This window comes from Drosophila suzukii, chromosome X (genome assembly GCF_043229965.1).
Source record: "Drosophila suzukii chromosome X, CBGP_Dsuzu_IsoJpt1.0, whole genome shotgun sequence".
Classification (NCBI taxonomy): Eukaryota; Metazoa; Arthropoda; class Insecta; order Diptera; family Drosophilidae; genus Drosophila; species Drosophila suzukii.
This window is the reverse complement of record NC_092084.1, coordinates 25,591,720-25,603,628: the sequence shown is the minus strand read 5'-3', so window position 1 is coordinate 25,603,628 and position 11,909 is coordinate 25,591,720. Positions and strand designations below refer to the sequence as shown.

Below are 11,909 nucleotides of genomic sequence, written 5' to 3'. Positions count from 1 at the left end.
CTCGCGTTGTGGGCCGGTATTTTGGCGGCCCCACTGCAGTGGTATCTTCCGGCTCACCCTCAACGGTCACTCTAGCGGCCACCTTTGAACAACAACAGCACGCGTCGCGTCTCTCCGCCTTTCTCCTTTTTTTTTTACTCTACACTCTCCTGGCATTTTACTCACGATTCCGTGTCGCGCGTGATTGAATTGGGAATTGGCAAGCGAGAAAACACAGTGTGCGCGCAGTGTCAACAACAAACACAAAGTTAAAAACACCCGGACAACGATAACTACATACAAATTCCAAAAGGCAAGAAGCAGACGCCAGCGAGCGAGCAAGAGGCAGGACCTTCGCAGCGAGCGAGAAAAGGATCGAGAGAGCTGATCAACGGGAAACAGGGTGACATGTGGAGTCCGACGCACTGCAGTGTAACGGGTGAGTGGGGGCGAGTGACGAGGAACAGGGGACACCCGTTTCTTGTTGTATTATTTTTTACGGCGAATAAATCGCATTAAAACTTAAACTCGTTTGCCGTGCGCGTGTGTGTGTGTGTGTGCTGTATGGGACTTGCAGTGTGTTGGTGTGTGCTTAAAATATTGTCATGACGGACTTGTTGTTATTGTTGTTGTACCGTTCCTATTCGAAATTTCACTTTCTCCCCCGCGAGCTCTCTCCCTGGCTCTCAGCTGCTCTCTTTATGTTTTCCTGATTTCAGTTTTTATCAGACTTGCCTTTTCTGGCTGATAAGATAATTGCCTTGCTTCAACACATTCTTACTCATCGCTAGAAAATTGCCCAAGTCGCCCACGCCCCTGTCTTTCAGCCCACCCCCTGCCATTGCCATTCTTGCACGCCGCCTCTGGTGGCGCTTGTTTTGGGGCCTCTTGTTTACCTTTGGCATTGTTTTCAGTTTTTCACTGTCTTCAGGGCTGAATGTCAATGAGAAATCGCGAATTCCACTTCAGATTCGTGACAAAACACAAAGCGCGCTCTCATTGGGCTGTTCCCACTTTTGGCCCTGCCAATTGGCAATTATGGAAACAAATATCGGGTAATTATTGCTGCCATAAGTCGATCTTCGATTAATTGGCAATGGTGTGCGAGAATAGATGGGGGTTTGCTCTACGGAAGTGCGACTGTGGAAAGGTTTCCACTTGTGTGCGTGGTTTAAATGGTTTAAATGGCCAAAGTAATGAGTCACTTGCCAAGGCTTCGTGGAATGTGTGTACACAAATCAAGAAGATAAACACGGGCCCTGCAGATACGAGATACGGATAGATTCCGCTGCTGGGCCATGCCCCTCTCCACCTTGAACTTGCCCCGCTATCAGCCAGTACGTTCTTCATTCCACTCGTCATTTATTTTGCATATTTGCACAGCGCACAGTGTTTTATTCCAGCAAACTGCGATTAAAAGCCAGAGCCGTTGACGTCACGGCGAGTGAGCAAACAAATCATCGCCGTGGCTCTCCCAAATTCGCCGAGTTTCGCCTTGTTTGCCTTTTTACACACACACACGCACGCACACCTGTCAATATTTGCCAATTTCTTGGTGAGAACAAGATGAGCGCACGCTTTGGAAACAGCTGTTTGCGCTGCTGTTCTCAGGGGGCTGCTGTTCCCCCTTCTTTGGAGCCAAAAGGTGTTCCCACACAGAGAAAAAATGTAGATCTATTTGAAGATTTGATTTATATGTGTTAGGTGAAAACATTGATCTTTCTAACTTTCTTGTATTGATCGCCCTGTTTATGAAGAATGTAAATACCGGAGATTTTCAGCACTAGGCCAAACTGTTTTTTTCTGTGTGCAGTTACTCTATTCCCTCTTTGAATCCCCACCAACCACCTGGATTTTCACCTTTTTGTTAGTGACTTGTTTGGAACCATTTCACCCAGGAAAGTTCCTTATCGACAGCCACTCCACCCCAAAGTTGGCCAATTGCGTGCCTTATTTTTAGCCGTAAATTCTTGGCGGCCACTCACCCAACTCCCATCTACGGACACACCTGAAAATACCTGAAAATGAAAATTCCGCAGCGGGAAATTGTGCAACGAGCGGCGGGCAGCCAAGCAGACCCAAACAAAACAAGCGGCTAATTTTCCTTTTCATTTCCATTTCGGTTTTGGCTCAGGCTTTATGTTTTGTTTGCTTTTGCAACGCATTTTCATATGCGGTTGCAGTGAAAATCAGAGCGGGCCACCCCGCCCTTCTTATCAGCAGGGAAAGGTGGCGGTACAGTGAATGGCTGTTAAGAGGAACGAAATCGGGAAGGGCAAGAAAACAATAAACAAGTCGATATTACTTCACTTTCAACCATTCAATCAATGGAACCCAGAATTAAAAGCTGATTCTTGGGGGTTTTCGGGAAATCCACTCCATAAATAAAACGATAAAGAACGAAATAAACCATAAAAGTAATATCAGATTTCAGTAATACTATCGGATTTCTATAATACTATCAGATCATTGAATATTACAAATATTTAGTTTTTATAATGTTTATATATTGCGTTTTCAGCGGGAATAATCCCTGATTGAAGCACCATTCTCATAAGGAACTATTCCCAATGACTCTATTTACCATATTTCCCGCTGTTTTCACAAATCGATAAGGAAATCGATGCGATAAGAGCGGGAGAGGGTGCACCTTGGTCACGGGCAGATGGCGTCTCGAGATAATGCCCACCGCTGGGGTCCCCTCCCCGTAATACCACCATCCATCTACACGGGACCGTTTTAATGCGGCGCTGTCGATGCACTTATGCGAAACAGTTACGTTCCATTGCCCGACCCATTTAGCCAGAATAGAACCAAACAAACCGAGCCGAGCTGAAGCGGATCGGATGGAATGGGATCGGATCGGTTGGGAGAAGAGGGGGAAGAACGGAAAACAGGTCTGGCATTGGATTGTATCTCTGCCCGAAACTCCGATTGCTGCTCTCTTCGCATCGCGGGTCTGCAATTGATTATTTTCCAGTTCCAGTTCTTGGCCAGTGGCCACATTCCTGCATCGCTACCCAAAACCCTCCTCCACCAGTCCACCAGTCCACGGGTCCACCACTCCACTCGTCCCCTCCTGAATATTCATGCTGGGAATCGTATTCTCGCGGCCCCTTGCATTCATATTCAAAACATGCCGCGGTAAACAGAAGCCCTCTCCGTTCCCCCTGATCCGCTCCAAATGCTAATTGCCTTTCATTTGGGAAAAACTCTGTTTTCTGTTTTGTGCTCCATGTTTCTTCCATGGTTTCCATTTCCATTTCAAAATCGCACGGCTTCGTGGGTTCAATGCTTGCGAGAAAGAAATTGTTTATGCATAACAATAAAATGATCCGCAGTTAGATGGTGGGATCCATTGATAGACCGTTTACTTTGATCGCCGCCTTTGCACATTTTCGCATTTTCGCATTTTCGCACGATCCGCACACAGCAACATTTCTCGATGTTGCAGTTGCAACATTAATTGTGGCTAATGCTTTTCATCAAACGGGATCTGTGCTGTAATGCCGGGCTATAAAGCTGCGGACTGGCCCCCGGTTTGGCCCCAGTTGGGTGAGCTTGTAGCACGTGCTGACCCTCGAGTGGTGCCCTGTAACCCATGACCCCTGACCCGCCCTGATTGAGGCAGCTCCCCTGGCATCCGTTGGGAAATCAGCCTCAATATCTGGCCAAACTGGCTGCCAGCAAGCCGAAAGAGTGTCTCTAGAAGAACCAAACCGAGAATTGGAACGAGGCAGTGGCTCATTAGCATGCGTGCTTGGATGCCCATGCCCCAAGGAGCATTGGCCTCGGGCGCAGTGGTATTATTACTATATGTATGTGCCTTGCTTCTGGCACTCGGCCACGCCCCCGCCCCGCCCCCGAGGGGAGTGCGAGAGCGGGAAAAGTGGAACACGAAAGTGCGTGCTGGGAATTTCACGTTTAAAGTGAGATACAAGAAGCCAGAAGAAGCTACATGGCTCTTTTACGATCGCTGCACTGTTTCTTGGGCTGGCGGGGACTTCCCCGCCAATTAAGTTTCACAAACACACACACACACAAGCACAGTCCGGGAATAATCCCCGTGACTGGTGCGATCTTCATTCCAATGCCCGGGCACCTGAAGTTTCTCTTCTCTGGGAAATGGATGATGTGGATGTGGATGTGGAAATGGAAATGGTCACCTGTGGAGCATCAAGGCACTGCAGTGCTGGCACAGAAACCAGAAAAGCAGCCGGAAAATCAAACAAACAAGCAGAGGCACACCGAGAAATGATTTCATTGAAATTAATTAACCCAAAAGTTGACCTCTCGCCTCTGCGCCTCTCTTCTCCTCTTGCCACACACAGACAGTTAGTCAGTCAGTCAGTCAGTTCAGAAAGGTCAACAATATGCGACGGCAGATGTTTATTCTATTGTTGCCGTCTCTCTGGGGTCGCATAAAACAAAAAACAAAGGTGCAGTCGCTTGTTTAGGAGGCTTTTAGCTATAATTGACTGTAAACTGAAGGGAAAACTGGGCTGGTTGGGGGGATTAAATCATCATGGGCCCAGTTCCAATCGGGGGTTACTTCTGGAACTCTGGACAGCAACTGGGAATCGATTGAGCATCGACCGGCACCGAGAGATTTCTCTTTTTTGGCATCGAAGCCGACCGTTATTTTCGGCTGCTATTTGGGCCACGCGCCGAAATCGAGTGACAGGTGACTCATGGAGTTGTGGTGCTCGACTGGCATGAGTAATCCATCCAGACGATCCCTTCCCGGGCTTCTATTGCATGCCATAGATAATTCCGCGAGTTTGGCGATATTAATTGAATCATCGCCACCGAAAAACTCTCGATTTCCCCGCCCTCGCACGTGATTGAATCGAAATTGAAATGGGAAAAGTGCAAAGAGTGTTGGGCTTCTGTTTTGGCAGTGATTATATCGCCCCTCTGTCGGATCGGAGCACTCGGGGCACTCGGGGCACTGGTGCTCACATGGTGATCATCAAGCGAAAATCAAATGCGCCACAAATTGGCACAGTGGGCTGCGGAGTGAATTCTGGTGGAAAATGTCTTTACTTGAACCCAAAAATCTCCATGTTTCCTAAACTCTTGAGTTGTTGATTTGCTAAGAATTAAACAGAAAATTTCAATTTAGAGGGAACGGGCCAAAATGGCTACTTTTGAAATTTATACTAGCTATAATTAGTTGTCAAATTATTCGTAATTACTGCCTACAATTAATAAAATATGTACAAAGAACTAGAAATTTTCATTATAATTTGATTTTGTTGGTTATCACTGTCTATAATTACTGAAATTATAAAAAGATTTTAAGATATTCATTCTAAATTGTTTTTTAAGTATGAAATAAGGTGACAACTCTGGTTCCGAGAGCGGAGATTGTATGGAACAGCTCCCCAAACAGAATACCCTAAATGCTCCATAAATGTACCCGAAATAGTTCGATTTCGACCCACTGTGGGAGCAGCGTCATTAGTTTCGAGAGGCGGCCATAAAAGCGGACCAACTTAACGGTTTCGCCGTTGGCGGATTGATATTTGGTTTTGTTTTTGGCGCTGCTTGCCTTGTCTCCCCACCGCTTTGCCATTTAGCATTTGGCATTTCTATTTCGGGGCGCCCCTCCATGCAAGGCACACAGCCATCAGCCAACAGCCATCAGCCCATCATCTCATCATCGCGTTATGAGGGAATCGGCCTGGCAGGCAGGGCATTTGGAGGAGTCCATCGATCTCTGGCGGATTTGCATGAACCGCTGCACGAAATCGCCGGGCGGGTTATTGACAGCCGTACATCCATCTTCTCGTCTTCCAACGCCATTAACCATTGGCTATTAGCTGGAGAAAAACCGAGCCAAGAGCGACCCGAAGATGAGCCGGTGGCCACGCATCATTGATCTCTGGAGGCGGCTGGATTATCGATATTCAAGCACCGGTTTGCCCCGTCTTTAGCCTCAATTATGGGCCAGTAAGACAGAAAGGGGAAAAACGGGAAAACGGGAGAAATGAGCCGCAGCACAGAGATCCCAAATTGGCTTACAGGCATGGAGAGACGGGAAAAACTGTTAATGCGATAATAATTATGAGCCGAGCACCCGCCCACCGCCCACCGGGAGGCGGAAAAAGGCCAAGCTGGCTGGGTGGCACTTGCACTCGAACTGCAACCGAAAACGAAAACGAACAAGATGCACAAATCTTCGGGCCAGGCCCATTAGCCATTGTTGTTGCGCTTTCCCGCCTTTCTTCTGGGCAATTTTCACCGCCTTTCGTTGACACCGCTTTTCACTTTTTACCATATTGTTTATGCCCGGTAATTGCTTCTTTTCCCTACAACTCTTTTTCATTTCTTTTCTTTGCTTATTTTTTGGCATTACGAAACGCTCGGGGGGATTGCGAAAACAGACTTTGTGCACAAGTGCACAATCACATTTGAATAATCGAAATGTGTGGCAACTGCCGGGGAAAGGGGAGGAGTTTGCACATGCGGGGTGAACATCTGGCCAGTGGAATGACCTCCACCCCGGGACAAGCCCAAAAATAGATGGCTCCGAGTTCTGCTCGCTGCGGTTTTGTTCTGCCAATGACTTAATTTCGTCTCCATTTCATTTCGGTTCCCGTTTCCGGCAGTTGTGTAGCCAAAACAGCCCTGAACTGGAATCGGATTCGGAATCGGAATCGGCAGAGCCGGCGCCGAGGTCTCCGCACCAAAGACAAACAAAAAGCGAATCTAAGCCAGCGATTGTCGCCATTCGCCGTTCGCTCGAGTGAATCACTTCCCAAATTTTGCGGGCTCCGTCCAGCGGACCCAAAAACAAATTTCGAGTTTCACTCGAGCGCCTCGTGACCTCGAGCGCCCGACCAGAGCATCCGGCAGATATGAAAGCCATCACCACCGACACGCCAACCACGCAACCGCACAACCGCGGTTCGCATCCCATACCATCCCAAATCTCAAGTCCCAAATGGCAAATGCCAGTCCCAGCATTGTTTGCACGCGGCCGACTCCTCCATATACATTTATGCATGGCCTGCGGATCTCTTCTTTCATCGGCATTTGTTCTCCAGTTGATGATGCATGATCCACAAACTTTTATGTGGATCATACGTTCCATTTGTTACATTTAGTCGAAGCTGAAAATGTCAAACTCATACTTGTTTTGGTGAGAATTAATCATTAGAGTTGGTGTACTCGTATAATTAATCAGTAGCATGAGCGATATATTCACTAACGTTACTCACTTTCTGATGTGGGTCGCCGATACGTTGGGATGTGATTCAAACCGCCTGGTGCCGAGTAAAGATTAGAGCACTACACTACCCACTACCCTTGCAAACACAAATCTCTAATCTTTGCCAAATTTCCCTTCAATTACAGTGCAGCGAGCGCGGGGGCTGCTCACCAAGGGCAAGAATGGCACCAACAACTGCTTCGTCACCATCGCGCTGGGCAAGGAGAAGTACCAGACGTCCGTTAAAGACAAGGCCGAGACGAGCGTCAACTGGAACGAGGAGTGCGAGCTGTAAGTCGAGAGTTAATATTGTAATGCTTAATCTACAATGTTTCCAATCTCCTCGCACAGGAAAATCCCCGACCAGGGCAATCGCGCTGAGCTCACCTTGACCTGCCTGCACAGGAACAATCTGGGCATCGATGAGTTCCTCGGCCAGGCCTCGCTGCCCCTTAACGAGATGGATGTGTACGACCGGCCACGCGCCAAGTGGTTCAAGCTGGAGAGCAAGCCCGGCAAAGAGAAGAAGAACAAGGAGCGCGGCGAGCTGGAGGTGCGCATCGCCTTCGTGGTCAAGTCCGGCTCGCTGACCGACCTCAGCAAGAAGGACAAGCACAAGTCTTCCATCGGCCAGCTGGCCAGCTCCGTGGGCGGCAGCCTGCTGTCCATCGGCAACGGCGAGAAGCGGCGCAGCATCAGGAAGCTGGCTGGGTCGATTAGCTCCAAGCTGCACATCGGCGGCAGGAAGAAGCACCCGGAGGCTGGGGGCGATGACAGCAGCTCCTTCGGCGGATCCTTTGCCAGCCTGGGCACGCCCAACAGCTCCAACGGCAGGGGCCAGAACGGCGGCAGTGGGCGACGACGCGGCGGCCAGCGGGCGGGCGAGGCCGATCCCGGCGTGATCAGCGAGGACGAGGACGAGTTCGTGTTCGACAACCTCTCACACAAGAGCTCGGGCAGCTCGCTCAACATCCAACGCACCGGCCTTCAGCCGCCGCAAGTCGGAACGCCCAACTTTGCGCCGCGCCACCCATCGCCCCTGCTGAACAACGGATTGGCCGGCGTAGGAAGCGGCAGCGGGAAAGGTAAGCCAGCGGTTTTGCCAGTGACGCTCGATGAGGACGCGCCCATCGACGCGGAGATGGAACAGCTTGAGCTCGATTTCAGTGTCCGTGCCCACGCCCGCGCCAACGCCAGCGGTAGCGCCAGCACCCTGCCGCCTCCCTCGAAGCCGCCGCGCATCCCTTTGTCGCAGGCCGACGAGCAGCCGGCTGCTGGAAGCCTGGAGCGGGAGAAGCCCGGGGAGAAGCCAACCGAGCCGGAGAACGCCAAAGATGAGTGGGCATCAAAGTTGTATGGCAGTGGCAAGTACCTGGAGATCGGTAGCAGTGACTCCTTGAAACGCCGCAGCTGGGAGGATCGGGTCCCACTGCCGGCCAGTGTCGAAGAGCCGCCACCAGTCCCCTCTTCCAGCTCATCGTCTAGTTCCAGCTCGGATAGCGAGGACGACGACGAGCACCCGCCGCAGACTGCTCCACCACCAGTGCCTGTGTCTGTGCCCGTGCCTGCCACTATTCCCGTTCCGTCCGCTGCTGCTGAGCCAGTAGTGGCCACCTCCTCCTCGCTCTTCTCCCCCGATGGGGAGCACCGCAACTTTGATACGTTCAACGCCAGCTTCGCCAAGTTCGAGCAGCGCAACAGCACGGCCATCTTTTCAGATGAACCCGAGCTGGAAGACCTGACCGTGGAGCTGGAGAAGCCGGCGGCTACACCCACACCCACAGCACGCCCCAAGCCACAGCCTCGTGCCACGGCAGATCTGAGGGCAGAGGAGGAGAAAACCAAGGAAGAGGCTGCACGGCAACAGCGCGCCGAGGAAGATGCCCGCTTGGAGGCGGAGCTGCGCCTGAATGAGGAGCGTCTGCGCGAGGAGGAGGCGGCTATGCAGAGAGAGCTGGAGGAGGAGAAGGAGCGCCAGAAGCAGATGCACTTGGACGAGCAGCAGAGACGCGAGGCCAAGCGCAGGGAGGAAGACCAAAGACTTCTAAGCTTCGCCAAACGATCCACTTCCCTAGAGGAGCCAGTTCCAGAGAAAGAGGAGCTGAAGCATGATAGGGAGCTTGTGCCGAAAGAGGAGCCAGAAGTTGAATCGCCAGAGCCGGAGCACAACTTCCTCACGCCCGAGCAGTCGCCCAAGGAGTTCCAGACGAATGGCAGTGGCAGTGGAAGCGGAGAGCGCTGGGAAAAGCGGCTGGGCAAGTTCAAATACGGCAACAAGCGAGGTGAGCTGATGAACCCGATCCGATCCGAACTGAACCAAACCGAAACCGAAACCGAACCAAATCCAGGGCAATTCCTGACCTCTCCAAAAAATATGGCGGCGGGCAAATCGCTGGCGGATCGCGAAGCGCACTCGAAACCGAACCAAGCTAACTTCCAGTCAACGCTGTCATCTATCGCGTCATCCTCCTCCGAAGCGATTCCTATTTCCCCCTTTTTTCCACCACACCTGTCTGTCTTTCCCGTCTGTTCCCTTGACTGTTTTATGTTGTTTCCGTTGTGTTTTTTGCATCCGCCAGTGAATTTGCATCGGAGCTTGAGCCACCTCAGCTCCTCCCTCATCCGCCTGCCCTTTCTTTAGTATCTCCACTAACCAGCTCCCTTAACGCTCCGCAGATAAATACAACAACGACAACGAGAGCAACTCGCCTAGTCCCAAGTCCACGGAGCGCATAATTATTGGCCACGAGAAGTCTGGATCACATGCGGAGCGACGCTCGGAGATATCCGCCCAGCTGGCCAAGAAATACGAGGGCAAGTCCCGGGAGGTAAGGGTCTCTTTCGTACTTCCTGTGTTTTGAAGAGCTCATGTTCTTGTTTCCCATCAGGAACTAATGCTAATTGCCAACGGAATGGAGAACGAGGCTTTGCTGCAACGGCAGCGCGTAAAAGAGTTGGAGGATTACCTGGACAACCTGCTGCTGCGCGTGATGGAGACGCACCCGAAGATCTTGCAGAATCCCTATTCACGCACCACGTCCGCCAAGAGGTACGCCACCTGGTCGTTCTGGTCGCCCACCCGGGCCACGCCCACCCACTAACCAACTGCATGACCCTGACCGCCGGTAGGATTGTTGATAGCCGCTAGCAAATAGCCCCTCGAGATCACAATTCGGTATCGCACTGGATGGATATGATTTTGATATATTTTATACATGATGTTTTCTGTGTGTTCCGTCCATTCGCCTCAAATATGAACAATCCTACTTCGATCCGAATGCGCTTCTCTATTAACCCTGTGTCTTGCCAACCCCAAACAACCACAACCAACCACCACCCTCACTCGTCATTTGTTCGTTTCTGTACCTGTTTTGTTTGCCATTCCTTTTTTAACCGAATGCATTTTTGTGATTTCTCTTTATTTAGTTATAAAAATTACATCAATATGAATGACTTTCTAAAGTAAGTGCTGCGCGCATGTTGCAACTTGCATTTAAGTAGACACTTAACCAACAAACCCCCAACAACAACAACAACATCACCACCAACACCACAACCCCCAACTACAACAACTGCGAGACGCGAGTAACAAGAACCGAGGCGACTCTGGCTGAAAAAGAGAAGGAACAACTAAGGCGGGATCGAAGTAAGAAGTACCGATGACCCACTGACTTTTCACCCCATCTTCGCTGTCTCTCGCCCGCTTGCTCGCCCCGCCTCTGTCTGTCTCTATCCAACAGCTCGCTCTCTCTTTCCCTTTCGCGTGCCTGTTGTGTCGCCTTGTCGATGGTTTCCCATTCCCCTAGCGCTTAAGACTACCCCACCCGCACCCACTCACCTAGCACCTAGCACTTGTACCCCTTGCGAAACTTGGTTATACTTACCCCATTTTTTTGTGTTGCAGCGGCTAACTGGAGCCAAACTGGTCATCGCCACCAACCGGTCCACTGGTCCCAGAACAGCTGGAGGAGATCGGCGGAGCCTCCGGGTGCAATTTATGTGAACGCATCGAAACACTAATCCAACACAATGTTGCCTTTGTCGTGAACAGCGAAATTCAAGTGCTTTCTAAACCGTATTGCTAAGAAGGGGAAACTAAATGTGCACACAGAGCATACTTGCTTAAGGAGTGTAACGTTTTATTGATATTTTCGTAGCATTCGTCGTTTTATGTTTGCCCCCTACTAAATCGAACTAAATTAATTGTACTATATACTACTATGTTGTGCCTGGCAATGCTAGGCCACTGATCTGCCTTGATTCGAGTCCCTTGTCGATTGATTGAAATTATCCAAGAGTATTTTGTTTATTTTTTTGTATGTCCGTATTTTTTGTAACATTGTGCAAAGAGTTTTAAAATTTTTGTAAAGTGCTGCGAGGAAAGTGGCCTTAGTGGAATAAGTTTTAAATTATTTATGTTTTAGCGCCTAAGCGAAAGGGGGGAGGGGGACAGACCTGTGTCCCCTGCGAAAACACCACACACAGTTGAAATATGTTGATACTACAATGATTTTACTTATTGATATACACGCAAACGGAATAAAACCATTTTTAACATTAAAAGCGGCGGAGACTTGTTAATTACGAAGGCGAATGGTTCGCCTGAATATCCACGTTCAAAATTTTATGGACTTGGGATTGACCAATTTCTATAAACATCTAAAGGATACAGACGTTCGATTTAAAAAAAACACATTCTTTAAATCGTAAGAAA

The 11,909-nt window shown here is 49.9% G+C and overlaps 1 protein-coding gene across 10 annotated transcripts; it reads left to right on the top strand.

Moving 5' to 3' along the window:
* Nucleotides 1-56: 56 nt before the first annotated feature.
* Nucleotides 57-11,758, top strand: Rip11 (Rab11 interacting protein). 10 transcript variants are annotated; one of them, XM_065868085.2, is made up of 7 exons: nucleotides 57-418; nucleotides 7,342-7,486; nucleotides 7,547-9,477; nucleotides 9,872-10,023; nucleotides 10,084-10,244; nucleotides 10,622-10,841; nucleotides 11,100-11,758. In XM_065868085.2, the coding sequence occupies exons 1-6, from the start codon at nucleotides 388-390 to the stop codon at nucleotides 10,659-10,661; spliced, it is 2,460 nt and encodes an 819-aa protein (XP_065724157.2). In that variant the 5' UTR covers nucleotides 57-387; the 3' UTR covers nucleotides 10,662-10,841; nucleotides 11,100-11,758. The 10 variants fall into 10 exon arrangements, with proteins under 10 accessions (XP_065724157.2, XP_065724156.2, XP_065724160.1 ...); XM_065868084.2 differs by having other exon boundaries at nucleotides 10,084-10,320; XM_065868088.2 differs by having other exon boundaries at nucleotides 58-418; nucleotides 7,547-8,280.
* The last annotated feature ends 151 nt before the right edge of the window (nucleotides 11,759-11,909 follow it).

Excerpts from the sequence above, each read along its gene's own strand:
- Rip11 (XM_065868080.2), top strand. The coding sequence starts at position 7,176 with ATGAGCGATATATTCACTAACGTTACTCACTTTCTGATGTGGGTCGCC. Across the intron at positions 7,487-7,546 it reads TGGAACGAGGAGTGCGAGCT|GAAAATCCCCGACCAGGGCA; the intron begins GTAAGTCGAGAG and ends CTCCTCGCACAG. Across the intron at positions 10,024-10,083 it reads ACGAGGGCAAGTCCCGGGAG|GAACTAATGCTAATTGCCAA; the intron begins GTAAGGGTCTCT and ends GTTTCCCATCAG.